Below are 15,478 nucleotides of genomic sequence, written 5' to 3' on the forward strand. Positions count from 1 at the left end.
ATTCTCATGTAATCCTCAGAACAGCCTTGTAAGGACGACATTGTCGTTAGCCTTATTTAATGAAAAAGGTAGCAGAGCACAGCGATAAGGAGCTTGTCCAGGCCCCTGCAGGTGACAGGGAGCGGGGCCAGGTTTGCCCCTGGGCAGCGGCAGCTCCCCTGAGTTCTGGCTGGAGCCCCTACCCCTTCTTTATTGACACCATTCCCCGAGGGCAGAAGGTTAAAAGATCAGTTATCCAAAGATATGGAGGTGGAAAATGTGCATTTTCAGAATGGGAAAGGAGGGTGAATTTTGTACCCTTCCCCCCCCAAAACAACAACAAACTGTCAGATTCTAACTGTTGAATCTCAGTCTTCTGTTGTGTCAGTCCCCAGGAGATAAAACACAGCGGCAGCACTGTGTTTGCATAGCATCTTTTGTTTCTTGGAAGCATTCCCACATGTCTGTCCCCATCTATCACTCATTTCCAGTCTCTGCGCGGGAAGGTGCCCCCCCCGCCCCCCATCTTGTGTATTCATTGTCTTAACCTGGGCCTTCACCCCCCTGGTATCCTTTCTCATTTGATAATAAGCATGTCCTCTCCTCCAGCCAGACACAGCTCACTCTGCTTTGGGAGAAGGTTTCAACAAATAGCCATCTCTTTTGTCACCAGAGCATAAAATCTGTCTGCTTCCTTTCCCCTTCTGTAACCTTTTCTGGTTTCAAAATACACTCCTATCTTCTTGGAAGGATAAGATTTAGTTTTCTTTTAAGAAGTGTTCAGACCTGGCTTGCTAACCCTGCACAAGGGGGCACCTCAGTGGAGTTTCTGAGACAGGTGATCAGCTCCCCACTGGAGCCTGGCGCTCTGTTCCCCACCCCCCACCCTCTGCCCGCTGCCACCCCACCTCCTCCACCACACTCTGCTCTGGACTGAGACCCTGAGGCAGCCCTGGGCTAGCGCCTCCCCACTTCCCACCCCCTCCTTCCGCCCTCTCCTCACCCTGTGTCAGAATGTGGGAAGAAAACCTTGTTGGCAGCTCCTGGTTCAGCGCTGGTCTCCAGGCTGAGAAGGTTGGTGGGGTGACTCCAGGGTAGGGGGGTGCAGCATCGGGGTCTCCCTGAGCAGCCCTGCCCAGTTGCCCAACTACTCCTGATCACTGAGTCAGGGGCACTCGTGGGGGCAGCTCCCCCAAAGGCATGGCTGCAGCTCACCCCCACCAGCACAGCTAGAGTAGGTCCTGAAGGACCCCCAGTGAGCTGCCTCCTCTCATACCCCAGCGCGAGCTAGCGATGTCACTGTGCTGCCAGCTGCCTTAATTTTTTAAAAATCTTTCCTCATTTCAACACTCTCCAAGTGAGATAGGTTATTACAGAAAAACTTAAAAATATATTTAAACAAAAGGAAAAGTCCTTTCTTCCCCCACTGTCAGATAACTGTGTTGTGATGTTTTTGTGAATTTCTTTGCAGATTTCCCCCTACAGGTACCCAGCTCTGTGTGTGATTTTTCCCTGTGCCGAGTGATTTTTTAAAAAATTTTTAATGTTTTATTTATTTTTGAAAGAGAGAGGGATACAGAGTGTGAGTAGAGAAGGGGCAGAGAGAGAGAGGGAGACACAGAATAGGAAGCAGGCTTCAGGCTCTAAGCTGTCAGCACAGAGCCCCATGTGGGGCTTAACCTCACAGACTGCAAGATCATGATCTGAGCTGAAGTCGGATGCGTAACTGATTGAATCACCCAGGAGTGCCCCTCTTCCCCCACCATGCCAGGTGTTTTATGTCTTTACCGGTTCTGTCCCACATCTTAGTGGGTAGCAGTGTTCTCACCTTTCCTGCTTCCTTGCCCTTCTTCCCTGGGCCTCCCTCTTGGCTGCTCAGGGCTTATGTGTGGCCAAGTAGAGAAGGATGAGAATGGATCTGGCCTTGCTAATTCTCTGGATGACTTTCAGAAGTCCAGGAGAGAGGAATCCATATCTCCTTCCCCCACTGCCCCCAATGAGTGGCTGGCCACTGGGCACTGAGTGAGACCAGGTGAAGACCTTGGGGTCTGAGTGTGCAAGGGCCCTGGGGTAGGTGTGTTGATCATGGCAGGTATTCCCCCTTGGGCTCCCACTGGCTATGTTTCTCATTCTCCTCTCTGTAGGTTTCATGCTGCTGAGTGGGCTTGGCACATACAGGGTATATATGTGGCAGTCCATTTTGACTTAGCCACCCGTTTCTGCCTGTGTATTTTTATTCCAACCAGCAATGAACAGCAAGCATTCACAAAGTTTTATTGACTTCTCATGCTTATTGCATCTTCTCATCTGTGGCATAGGCACCTGCCTCAGATAGGGATCTGATCTGTGTGAACTTCCCAGTCTGGAGAGCACAGGAAATCAGAGTCGCAGTATTGGAAGGGAATGGAAACATCAGTGAATCTGCCCCTAGAGTTTCCCTTATAATGTGTGCATTACCTCTAGAACAGGTATGGTTACCTACCTCAGTCCCACTCAAACACCTTAGAAAACTGGGCCTTGCCTCATGTTGAGGTCACCCACTCATGTTTTAATGATTTCTGTGATTTCAGTTATGAATGATATCTAGGAACATTCAGGTAGTACTTTATAAATTTGTAAAATGTCTCACTCTGGAGCATTATCTGTCTAGGTGTACCTAGGAAGTAAGGAAAGGTCTCCAAATTATCCATCTTGTAGATGTCTGAGGTCAGGCTGGTGGCCTAAGCCGCAGACCTGGTAAATGGAGGAAATAGGACTCAGACCAGCTCTTGTGACTCCCAGTATGGCTCTCTCCCTCTCATCTCTTGAAGGTAGAAGCTTCTACTTCTATTGACTGAAGGTTCTTTCTTCGGAGCTTCCACTTGCTGGTTCTCCCCTTCAGAGCCATAGACAATAAATGTTATTTCCTCTTCCTGATGCAATCTGAAACATTTGAGGATAGCTACTGTGTCCCCCACGTCTTCTCCAGATTAACACTCCAGTTCCTTCAGCCATTCTTCTGCTCTCATTCCATCATTTATTCAGAAAGCATCTTCTGGGCGTGTGTGTGGTAGGTGTGGGAGGTACAGCGGTAAGTGGGAGCCCAGTCTTCAGGGAGACAGACGGTAAAGGGCATTATTTAGTGATTGTGTCAGACGGTAAAGGGCATTATTTAGTGATTGTTTTTGGCCTCAGACTTCTCCTCAGCCCTTCTCTGTCCGGGGAGTGCTCTTGCCGCTGTGCCCAGCCCTGGCAATGCTCTCCAGAGAGTCCGCTATTGTCTACCGGGTGGGAGAGGGGTGTTCACCTGGCTGCTAGCGTGGGCACCGGGGTCTGAGGGCCTGGCCACTCCGGCTTCCCGTGTGCCCTTGTTTACAGCCCCCACCACAGCCTTGCTTTCAGGGCTGATGCCTCGGGGTCCGTCAGAGCCTTTACTATGGGTGTGGTTGTCTGGCCCCCGCCCCCTGTCCACACCCAGCACCTCAGGCCTCTGCCTTCTGTTTTGCTAGGTCGGTTTCCTAGCTTCTAAAATCACACTGACCTCTTTTTCTGTCTTCGCCGTTGTGTTCTTTCCTGTTCTTTTTCCTTCTGTGTGTTCTTACTTTCTTCTTTTTAAGTCTTGTACTGTTATTTTGGTGGTTTTAGAGTGTGTTCTCTGTGCTTAACTAGAAGTTTCTCAGGCACTTTCGTACATTTGTACAGCAGCTAAGCCGCGGCTTCTCCATTCCGTGCTGTCACAGGATATTTAAAAGTTATTTTAATTTTTGAATAGATTCCATTTACGTAATAAAAATGATTCTTTAGAAAGATACTTAAAAATCCTACATTGATTAAGTCTTGCTTCCATGTGTTTCCTTCTTCCTGCTCCCCACCCCAGCCCCCTAGAGGCAACAACTTTGATTAGTTTCTTTAAGCAGATACAAGCAAATGCAGATTACTAATTTCTTTTATCTCTCCCTATTTTTTGTAAAAATTAGTACATTATGGCCTGTTCAGTATGTCCCGTGGTCTATCCATGTCCATGCATAAAGAGCTTTTTTGTTCTTCATTATGCTGAACCTCCATAGTGTGGGTGGACTGCAGTTCATGTAACCATTTCCTACCAACCAACACAGGTTGTTTCTAGTCTTTGCCATGACAGATCACTCTACAGTGAATACCTCACACATACATGGCTTTGCATGTGTGCAGGTATACTGGAAAGATACATTCCCTGAAGTGGAATTGGTGGTATTTGAAGCCCCCAAGTATGGGAGCCCAGGTCTCCTGGTGTCGGTCTGGGACCGCTGTCTGGCTAGTGACTCATTCTAAAGCTCGATTTTATCCCCAGCCCCATCTGACGTTGCCGTGCATGGGCTGGAAGTGGTTTGCCCTCTCACTACTGTTTCCCATTGCTTGGGTCCAGGGTGGCTGAGGCCACCAGGAGGGAGCGCTTCTGAAGATGACATCAAACCCAGACCCTCTGTGGGGCGGGAGGGGCAGGTTCCGCTCTGCTAGTGCAGGGCGGGCTCAGCAGATTCCATTGTGTCGGCCACATTCTCTCTCGTCATTTCTAGCTCTGGCTGCTGGAACTGTACACTCTTTTCCTTCTGTAGTCTCTCAAAGGCAGGAAACAATGGTTGTCTTTTCACATTTGTCATCCTAAAGGGTTTTTTTAGAGGGGCAATTAAGGCGCTCTGGCAAAGGTGCGTGTGGCAGCAAAGCAGCCGGAGCTCTGTGTCACCAGCAGTCTTGTCCTCATCTCTGGAGCAGTAGGGGGCCCCTGCAAGCCTGTCCCCAGAACAACTGGTGACGCAGATACTGGCATGCCGTCATCTCAGGTGGAAGCAGGCTCCTGGGGGCTTTGACAGCTTCCCTGGGTTTTCAGCCAGCAGGTGGGGAACAGGGATCTGGACTGACCTGCAAGCCCGGCTCCCTGTCCCAGCTCTCTGCTTCCGAGAGAACTGGCTAACTTCCTTCCAGTTATCCAGTTGTCTCTAGGAAGGTTTAGTGACATAGTGTAGACGCCATCAAGGTTAGGGTGCCCCCGACCTTGCTTCCCTTGGCCGTACTCTTCCTCATCATGACCTTCCTCCCACACTGGTCATTGAACACCTCGCACCACCCATGTGGCCGCCTCCTCTTCCTGGCCCTTTCCCCGGTAAGGGGTAAAGTCCCCAGACTTGGTCTTTCTCAGACACTCGGCCTCTTTCCTTCCTCCATATGACTGCACATACCCCCACCGCCCCAGTCTTTCCTCTCCCCGCTCTCTGCACTTGCCTGTGGGGAGCTACCAAGCACAACAAAGAGCTTTTCCAAAGGTCACTTTTTATTGTTGCTATTTATTCTTGCCAGTTTGCTGAAAGTTTGGAAGAGCTTGAGATGCTATAGAACCTTGAGATTCCTGGGAGGAAGTGGGGTTTCTTGAGCTGACTAGAGAGCTCTAGCTGAAAGCACCGTTTATAAGAAGACATCAGCTCAGCACCTCTGGGGCTCTGAGGGGATGGCAGGGCGGGCAGGGCCAGGTCGCTCACCCCTGCTTTTCCACTGAGGGGTTTCTGGTGAGCCCCTGCAGCAGGCCACGCCAAGCGGTGGGGGCTTTCGCCTGGGGGCTGGATTTCGTAAGGGCTGCTCAGGCCCCGGGCTTGCTCTGAGCTCTGCCTGTTTTTGGTCTTCCAGTCCGCAGCCGCCACAGCCCCAGGTCCCCGAGACTCCCTGGGCAGATGAGGGCGGCTCCGTTTATCACCTGACCGACGAAGACTTTGACCAGTTTGTGAAGGAACACTCCTCTGTTCTCGTCATGTTCCACGCCCCATGTGAGTGGAACCTTGCTCCTGCCACAGCCTTTACTGTCTCAGCATAGGACAGGCACTGCTCTGGGACGCGAGTCCAGTGAGCACTGGCCTGTCAGATGCCTCCTCTATGCCAGGACGCGTTGGCGCCAGGCGAGGCTCCCCACCCCCACGGCGCACGCAGCCCACTCTGCATCACCATTGGAACAGCACCCAGGTCCTCATCGGGCTCTGGTGTTTCTCAGCTCAACCTAGTGGCCCTGAGCACCTTCCTCTAAGTCAGCATAAATGGGGAAATGCAAACAAATTTCCCAGAATTGGAGGAATTAGGACTGGAGGGGTCCTGAAATACCACCTGGAATAGTAATCGCCTCTAATCTAGGTGGGGGGAATTGAGGCCCCAACAGAGCTTGTATCTTGCCCAGGAGCCGAGAGGGCCCAGGGAGGCCAGGTCTGGAGCCTCAGATCCCCTAGAATCTAAAATGCCTTCCTCCTGCTTCACCTGAAAGTTTCATGGCCCTGAAGTGGCCACAGCAGATCAAGGAAGGGAAATGTGTGAGTGCTGTAAAAGGTGTTTGCGATAATGGCTGGGAGACCTGTAGCTCAGGAGTTTTCTACACCAGGATCCTCCCCATTCTCATGGAGAATGGAAAATTGGTTGTAATTTGTTTCCAAGAGGGAGAAGGTTGCTCCTGGAGAGGTGAGCAAGGGGATGACAGCCCTGGGACTCAGAGTTCTTAGGAAAGGCGGGCCCACCGCTGTGAGTGAACAAGGTGGGTCCTCAGCACCCTGGGGCAGGTGGGAGTTGGGGGTGTGTGCTCTTGCCTCTTGCCAGATCTTTGGTCCAGTGATGGCAGGGAAGAAATTGTGAAGAAAAACAAGTAAGGAATAACTACTTTGGGTTTATTTTTTAAAGTTTATTTATTTATTTTGAGAGAGAGGAGACAGAGATTCCCAAGCAAGCTCTGCACTATCAGCATGGAGCCTGACACAGGCTCAAATCCACAAAACCCTGAGGTCGAACCCTAAGCCGAAACCAAGAGTTGGATGTTTCACTGACTGAGCCACCCAGGTGCCCCTGGAAATAACTACTTTATAGATCAGTGTCATAAGCGTCCTGTCCGTGGAGACATAACCAGTGAGGAGAATGCAGTACTAATCGTCGAAAGTGTAGGGATCTTTATGCCAACAGCTCCGTATCCTCCTGTGGTGATAAAGTGGCTCCCCCCAGGGTCATCTTTCACCTTCCCCACAGCGCCAAAAGGCAAGTATGATTAGCCCCACTTTACAGAGAAGGAGACTGTCTCACAGAGAAATGGCACAAATTGTCCATTGCTCTGTAAGTCCCGTACTGCTGAGCCCTGGACTCCCCGCCCTCCCCTTCCTCTGCTGTATCACATGAGTTTGGTTAGTTGGCAGCTGTTCATAAGCAGATCACTACTGGGATTTCCCCAGCTCCCTTCTTTCTAATAAGTGTCAAATTTTTAAGAGAATCCAAATGAAAATATTTCTACACCCCTTTTTCTGAATTTCTAGAAAACTGACAAAACACCCAAAAAACTCAGTTTCATAGAGCTTCCTGCTTAAGGGTGATGATGGAGCCTTGGGGGCACTTCACCCCCAGCCCTGCCAGGGCCTTAGTGAGCGTGTCCCTGTGGTTGGCGGGAACTGAAAGGCTACCCGCCATCGAGCCCTGCAGCGCCTTCCTGGCTGAGATGTGCTCTCCTGGCCCCTGTCTGAGCTGCTGATGGAAGCAAGTCTGGCAGGAAGTTACATTGCCTCTAGAGTTGGGATCACCCCGCCTACATCCCTGTCCCAGCAGTACTGGCTGATTGTGTTTAGTTCCCCCCTGGGAACTTCACCCCTACATGTTGGTCCTTGCAGCCTGCATCAAGAGAGCCTACCCAGCTCCTGACACAGTACAGAGTGGTATGAGCTGTGGTTTGTGGTATATGGGTGTCAGCCTGAAGAGTGTGGATCCCCTTTGGTGAATCCTGTATATTATGCCAAAACAATTTGTACCAGATACAATGGAGTTGTTTTTTGGGGGGGGGGGGTACAAGTGAGCGAGGGGCAGAAAGAGAGCGAGAGAGAAAGAAGTGGGGCTCACCTGAAGCGGGGCTTGAGCTCACAAACCACAAGATCATGACCTGAGCCGAAGTCAGATGCTTAATTGACCGAGCCATCCAGACGCCCCATGTTGGAATTGTTTAATAATTGTTTATTAAGCCCTTTCTTTTTAAGAACCCGAGCTGCACACTGGTAATTTTTGTCTGTGTTCTTTCTTGTAGTCTTCAGTTGTGAGCAATCCATTGTAGTAGCTGGTGCTTACAGGGTCTGGGGCCTGGAGCCTGTCTGTCTGTCCGTTACTCTCATAACCCATCCTCTTCCCTCCCAGAACCAAAAGGGTCTTGTTCATTACTTCAGCCCTCCCCCACCCAAGGTCATCTGTGGGCATAGAGTAAGGGCTTAAGAAATGAGAAAACAAACCAATAAAGTTGTTTAAAGCTAATTTAGAAAAAGAGAACTAGAAACCAGATGGCTCTTGTTTTCCCCATTAGTCATTGTTATTAATAAATATTTTGAAAGCCACCCCACTCTGTGTAGAGCCCTGTTGAAGGAGCTTTGATTTCAAACTTATCAAACAGGAGACATCTGTGGCTTCTGCTGGTAGGTGTCTGCCTGTGAGGGCCCCTGCATTCTCAGACGAGGTACTGATAGGCCCCTGGCTGTGCATGTGTGTGCGTGTGTGGGTTTACTTCTGCTGGACCGGGAGTGATAGGGATCAGGGCAGTAGCATGAGGGGAAACTTCCTGATGAGCCGCCTGTTCAAGTTCCCATCAGAGAGAATGGCTCTCCATTGAATAATCTCTCTGCACAGTACTATCCTATCCAGGAGCATGGTCTGTCACTAGGGGAGGGAGAGAAGGCACGCAGTTTGGAGAGAATTCAGAACCCAGGAGGGGAGAGCTGCAGGCACAGAGCCCTTGGCTGCCAGGCTATGCGTCTGATGCTGGAGTGCCCCACAGAACCCACAGTGCTTGGGAAACCTCTTTTGTGGCATCTGACCCGGAGAAAAGGACAAATGCCAGGAGGCCAGAGACTGGCAGTACTGTCCTAGGTTTCCCAAGCGCATACAAGGTGAATTCTGGAAATCAGTAGTATTACAGGTTTCCATCCCAGAGCAAACAGGAAGTGGTTTAGAAGTAGACCATTTTGGAGGCTTAGAAGAACAAGTTGGGATCTTTCAACACATGAGACCATAGCTTCTACTAAGGATTGCTGGATGTGCTTCATCTGTTTCTTGGGACACGATTACTGGGTTCACCAATTAGCATGTCTTTCTTTTATCAAAAGCAAATCTCTGTTTTCCTGACTGCATGGATAAGAGGGGCGGGATGGGGCTGCCCTGACGGGAGCACCTCCTTGGGGCTGAATGACTGTGAGTCCAGCCTGTTCCTCTATAGAGGGTGGTACTTGTTTTTTATTCAGCAGTTTTGTTAACACTCTAAAAACAAAGCATACTTCTAAATCTGCAAGGGTTAGAGCAGGAAGAAGGATAGCTAGCTAAAATATCAGACAATTGCATTTAAGGTTTTTAAGGATGCCAACCGACTGAAATAGGGCTCAAACTAAAAAGCCAAATTTATTTTTATGACTTTCTGGTAATTAAAAAGGAGCACACATACATTTTATAAAAGGATAATATGGGAAAATATAGAGAAGAAAATTAACTTTCTTGATACTGACTCCCAGAAAGAGCCATGGCCCCTCTTTGCAGTGTTCTTTCTATGCAAAGAGCATGTGCTCAGTGTCCGATGCTTCCCGGATTCCACTCTGAAAGGCCAGGAAGGGAAAGGGTCTTTGACTTTCCACCTGAATGGTGCCTGCCCCAGGTGGGTGCACCTGTAAGTTCCAGAGGCGAATCACTTGGTTCTGTGCCTGGAACTTCCACAGGGTGCCTGTGGAGCTGCCCCCCTGGGTTCCTGGCAGGAAGGGCATCTGTTGTCGCTATTATCAAACCTCCAGCGGCTTCCTGTTTCTTTACTCTCTTTTCCAACTTTGCTGCCACTTACTTCCCACCTCAGCCGCTCCTCTTGCTCACCTTCTTTCCCTTCCTCTTCCCTGCTGGCTGGAGTGGGATAGAAACCTCACATAGATCCTTCTGCAGCCTCTACATCTGATGCCTAAGTTGTCAGAGCAAATAAGCACAGGCTCAGCCCGGTGCAGGGTCCTCCACATACGTTAGCTCCAGTCCTGGCCCGCATCACACCACAGTGACAGGAGCTGAGATTTACAAGCAGCTTTGCCCCATGAACCTTGCCTTCCAGTTTGGGCTGAGCCTCCTGGGGATGACCGTCTGAGTGTGAGCAGTGCGCTATGAGAGGAGGGTGTGCGCTGCGCAGGGCAGGGATAGAGTGGGGGCCTCACTCGTGGCCCTGGGGCAGCCCTCCATGGCTCAGCGCTTCCCCCTTGCATCCGTCTGGCCTTCGGTGTGAGGCCTGGCATGGTTGGGGGAGGCTGCAGCGCCAGGCCCAGCTCTCTGACCCCACAGAGGACAGTGTCCAAAAGGGGTGTGGTGGCAGGACACTGACTACTGCCGCTCCTGGAGCCTTTTGTTTCTTTCTGCAACGTCCTGAAGGAGAAAAGTCACAATGCGTTGTCCTCACCTTGTCACTGTGTGTTTGGCTGCAGTAACACCCACCGGCTCCCCCCTCTCCGTGTGTCCACAGCCCTGCATTGGGCCAGGGAAGGACACTGCCTGAGTGGGCGTCACCCTCGTGGGGATGGGAAAAGGAGCAAAGGGGGCTCCCAGGGAGAGTGTCCGCGGGGAGTAGCTTGTCCCTCCCATGCACCCCTGCCGCATCCACCTGCTTTCCCTGACAGCAGGTCCGGGGGTTTTCTTAGAAGTGTGTGCTGGAGGCCACTGGGCCTGGCCTGCCTTTCAGGAACTGGGCTGTCTCCCTGGGCTGGGTAGCAGAGCCCTGTCAGGCCCCAGATTTTCTAGTTCTTACTTTCTGTCTTATTGATCTTTGTAGAAAATCTAGAAGGGACAGAGAAGTATAAATGATCAAGGGGAAAAAACTACCTACGATCCCATTAATCCAGAAGCAACCACTTTTCACTTTTTGTCGTCATTCTTTCCAGTTTCTTTTTCCCCCTTGTTTTTAGTTTTTAAAAATTTTTTAAATTAACATATAGGTAAATAGAGTGTTTTCTGACTTGTGGGTTTATGTAGCTATCATGCTGTAAAACTCCTTCATGCTATCACTTTTATTTTTTAATTGCACAAATAACGTAAGAACAATATCAACAATGTTTTTATTATTGGCAGTGCAAGGTTTAAGGGATACACAAGAATCTAGTGGGAACAGTGAAAGTCCCCGCTCCCTACCCTGACCCCCTCCCAGGGTTGACCACTGCTACCAGTTGGAATATCTTTCTCCTTCTTTTGTGCTTCTTCCTTCTACCTGTGTTTTGAGTTTGGGTTTTTTATGTAAATAGGATCATTTCCTGTCTGTTTTTCTGTGGCTTGCTTTTTTTTTTTCACTTACCAGTGGGTCTTGAAGCTGTTTTTGTGTACATGTAAATGTTGGCATATAAATGTACATCAATCTTCGCAACCGCTGAATAGTATTTAATAATTGAGGTATAGATTTTAAACCGTTCCCTAGTGATAGATGTTGGTCACCAGTCTTTGATTAGTCAGACAGTGCAGCGAATATCTGTAAACATAGGTACTTGGGAACATGTCTAAATATTCATGACTCACTCCTGAAACTGAAGTTCTGGACCGCATGATGAGTGTGCTTGGGCTTCGACAGATACTGCCAGCTTCCTTCCAGAAAGGCTTCACCACACCTGGCAGTGTGTGACAGTCTGCATCCTCACAAGCCATGGATACTGTCAGCCTTTTCTGTTCCTGCCGCACTGGGCAAAAGGGCAACTTGTCCACAGCTCCTTGGCCTCTGGAGAAATTGAGCATCTTTTCATGTGCTAGTCAGCCTTCCATAGGTCTTCTGTGAACCACCTAGTCGTATCTTTTGCCCATTTTTCTGCTCGGATTTTTTCTTCTCGACCTGGAACTCTGTACTTATAGATAGTGATCTTGATATGTTTTCTGTGTGCCACATGTTCTCTTTGTAGTCTGTTACTAGCTCTAACTTTCTTTATGGTGCCTTTCATTGTATAAGAGCTTCCTTTTTTTAATCAAATAGTGAGTAGAATATTTATGGAGCACTTACTATGGATCAGGAACTTCACATCTACTAACTCATTTGATATTTACAACAGATCTTAAGAGGTAGTAGATATCATGATTATCCCTAATTTACAGGTTAGGACAGAAAGGTACCAGAAGGTTGAGAAACAGGCCAAAGGTCACTTAGCCAGAAAGGTAGAGCCAGGATTTAAACCTGCACCCCTGAGCCTTCTGCAAGCCTGCCTTTCACCATCCTGACCTCTGGGATTCATGGATCGTTTGGGAATTCCACCACTAGGATAAAAAACCAGTGCCCTGCATTTTGTTCTAATAGTTTTGGGTTTTTTTCATCTTCTTCTTTAATTCAACTGTATTCTTAATCTTCTTGTGCCAGATGGGAAGGATTTAATTTTATTTCCTTAAGTCCTTTTTTCCATGCATGGTTTTCCTTTAAATTTTTCTTAAAATTATCTTGTATTTTCTTATGTTATTAAAAATGCTTTTCTGTACATGCTTTTTGTGGTCACATAATATTCCATTGTATAATGGCACCATAAATTACTTAGCCGGCACCATAATGTTGAAGGTTTGAGTTGTTTACCGTATTTCCCTATGATAAATCACACTGCAGAGAACAGTTTCATGCATAAATACTTGTCCACATGTCAGATTATTTCCTTAGGATAGAAGCCTGGAAGAAAAAATTTTAAAAGCTTGTTATCTACATTTTCCAGTAATGTAAAGGAAGAGAAAAAAAAAACTCCACTCTCTTTTTCCACAAGAAGAGGGCTGTGTGATGGATAGAGACATCCATCAGTGTGTGAGCTGCTCCAGAGTATCTGTGAGTATCTACGAGTCAGCTCTGTTGTGTATACAGCTAGAAGCTTTGAAAGAGCTCTGAGGTCTCTGGGGGGGTGCTCATCACAGTGTTAAAACGTGAGTGTTTCTGCTGGCATCTGTAGGTGCCCCACTTCCCTGACATGCCCTCAGCCAAGTTCCAGGCAAGGCAGCAGGAATGTGGATAGGAAAACTCAGGCTCCTATAGAGTCCCAGTTACATGAGACCTGTGCAGATTTATCTGGTCCCCTGGAAAATCCTGGTCCCAGGATCCAGGAAAGTCTCCATAGCTGGTCTGTAATAAAATCATAGGTATAATTAAAGTTAATATAATCCAGAGGAATTGGAAAGCTTGGGGTTGACGGGAGGCTAACATTCCCTGAAGCCAGAAAAGAATGTGCTTGAGGAGTCAACACACAGCCCCTGTGCCAGGTCATGAAAATCAGTGTAAGTGCACTTATACAGATGATAAAAACCCAACAAGGAAGTTTGGCAATAAAGCTTAATGGCCTATCAAATCACAATCAGGACACTAAAACGCAGTGGGCTGGAGCCCTGCTCCCACTCTATAACCTCCTCCTCTGGCTCTCACGCAGCCCCCATGGCCAGGACATCCTGAAGGCCAGGCTGGGGTCAAGGCAGGCACTGCCCATGACCCACAGGGCTCCAGAACAGGTGGGTGCCAGCAAGCGAGATGTTCGCTTGGCCAGACCTTTCTCCTCTGTGGGGCCTGGTCAGTCTCCTTGTCATAAACTCTCTTTACAGAAGTTTATTGCCTAGCCTTAGTATCTTATTCAGGGAGCAGGGGGAATTAATGCTACAAGCAAAGGGAAGAGTACTCTAGGGTATGAACGAGAAGCTGTAGAACAAAATCCATAGATGTTGGAGATTTCCAGAGATGTTTTCCAGACCTTGTAAGGAGCAGAAGTGAATAAATGGTGGTGGGGAAGGGAGGGTATGTGCACAGTAACTGGCTTGGCTGCTGGTTATACTAAATAGTCAAACTAGCAGCTATTCGGGTACAAGCATGACTCTTGCCCCAAAAGAATTTAGTCCAGTTAAACCTTGTGTGCACAGGTGTAAACCTGAACAGTGTGGGCATGAGGTTAGCTCATCCAGAAAGTGTGTGGACTCCTATCGTCAGTACCAGGGATGTGCTGGTGAGCTAGACACACAGCCAAGTCTGTACAGAGCTTGCATTTCAGTTGGAATGGACAGGTTCCAAAAAGAAGATGACTCCAGTTGTTGTTTTTTTTAAGTTTATTGATTTATTTTGAGAGAGACAGAACACAACCTGGGGAGGGGCAGAGAGACAGGAAGACAGAGAATCCCAAGCAGGTTTCACACTCTCAGTGCAAAGCCTGAAGCCGGGCTTTAACTCAAGAACCGCAAGATCATGACCCGAGCCGAAATCAAGAGTCGGACGCTTAACTGACTGAGCCACCCAGATGCCTCCCGATTACTGCATTTTTTTTTTTTTTTTGAGTACAGTTAAGAAAGTAAACAGGATATTGGAAGAGAACATGATGGTGTGAGGCTACTCTGGGTTAGATGGTCAGGGAATTTTCTCTGTGGAAGTGACATTTGAGCTAATACCTGAATGATGTGAAATGGTTAGCCATGCATGCATATGGGGGAAAGATGATGTTCCAGATGAGAGAACATAAAGAGCCATGTGGTAGAGGTGAGCTTGGTGTGATAGAACAGAAAGAAGGCCACAGGCTGCAGAGCAGAGGACAGGAGAGAGGTGACTAGAGCTGAGGTTGGTGGGTAGGAGAGTCAGATGGTGTGTAGCTTATGGCCATGGTAGAGTTTGGATTTTGATCTATCTGTGATGGGCAGCCATTGCAAAGTTATAACCAAGGATGTTTGATCTGATTTATGTCTTGAAAAGATGTTCTGGCGGCTCCTAAATATCAGAAGACAGAGATATAACAGTCACAAGGCAGTACAAAATTAAATGCCATGGAAATATATGAATAAGTACTTTGTGAGTAGAAGAGAAATGGTTGGTTTGGTGGGAGTGGAATGAACTAAGGACTCAAGGTAGGGGCCAGAGCCTGGTAGGCACTGTGTAAAGATGCCTGGTCTACCAGGGCAGGGGCTGTGATGATGAGGAGTGGGTGCTGGTGGACAGAAGAACTTTGGGGGGAAGGTGGGCTCATGTGGACACAGCGATGGGAACTCCAACCGGAAGATCCACCTCAATCCCATGTTGGGGCCCATCTCTGACTCTAATGAGCTTATGTCTCATTGGGCATTCCGCATGTCTCATTGGGCTGGCAAAGCCCAGTACAGTGAGCAAGTACTTTTATTATTGTAAGGAGAGTCCTGGGAGACAGGGCTGGAAGTTCAGGAGAGAGGCATGAGTGCAAGCTAAAGAGGCTGGACATTTCCTGGCATATCTTCCACGTGTCCCTCCCGTGTCTGTGATAGACCCTTCCTCCCAGTGAGCCAGTTCGCAGGCTCAGAGTCCATCCCTGGCCCACCACTGATAGAAGCTGGCTGGTGATAATGGAAGTCTGTTTGCTGCCCCAGCAGGGCAGTGGCATCAAAGGGCTGGAACTTGATAAAGGTATGAAGGTGAATCCTCTCATCTTCAGGGCTCCTGCCACATTGACTAGGACATTTTGGAAAGAAACAGTGGTTTTCTGTTGGTGGCAGTGGCTGGCTTTTCTTTGTCTTCCCTCCCCCAATCCCCACTCCATCC

General features: G+C 48.6%; 1 protein-coding gene across 1 annotated transcript in view; it reads left to right on the forward strand.

The window, feature by feature from the left end:
• PDIA5 (protein disulfide isomerase family A member 5) overlaps positions 1–15,478 on the forward strand; it is a 94,647-nt gene that overhangs the window by 59,928 nt on the left and 19,241 nt on the right. The window contains exon 12 of the mRNA XM_077767720.1: positions 5,617–5,753. Within this exon, the coding sequence (XP_077623846.1) occupies positions 5,617–5,753 (137 nt within the window). The remainder of the gene's footprint in view (positions 1–5,616; positions 5,754–15,478) is intronic.

The sequence above is a fragment of the Crocuta crocuta genome, unplaced genomic scaffold, assembly GCF_008692635.1.
Source record: "Crocuta crocuta isolate KB4526 unplaced genomic scaffold, BGI_CrCroc_1.0 scaffold45, whole genome shotgun sequence".
NCBI classification, from domain to species: domain Eukaryota; kingdom Metazoa; phylum Chordata; class Mammalia; order Carnivora; family Hyaenidae; genus Crocuta; species Crocuta crocuta.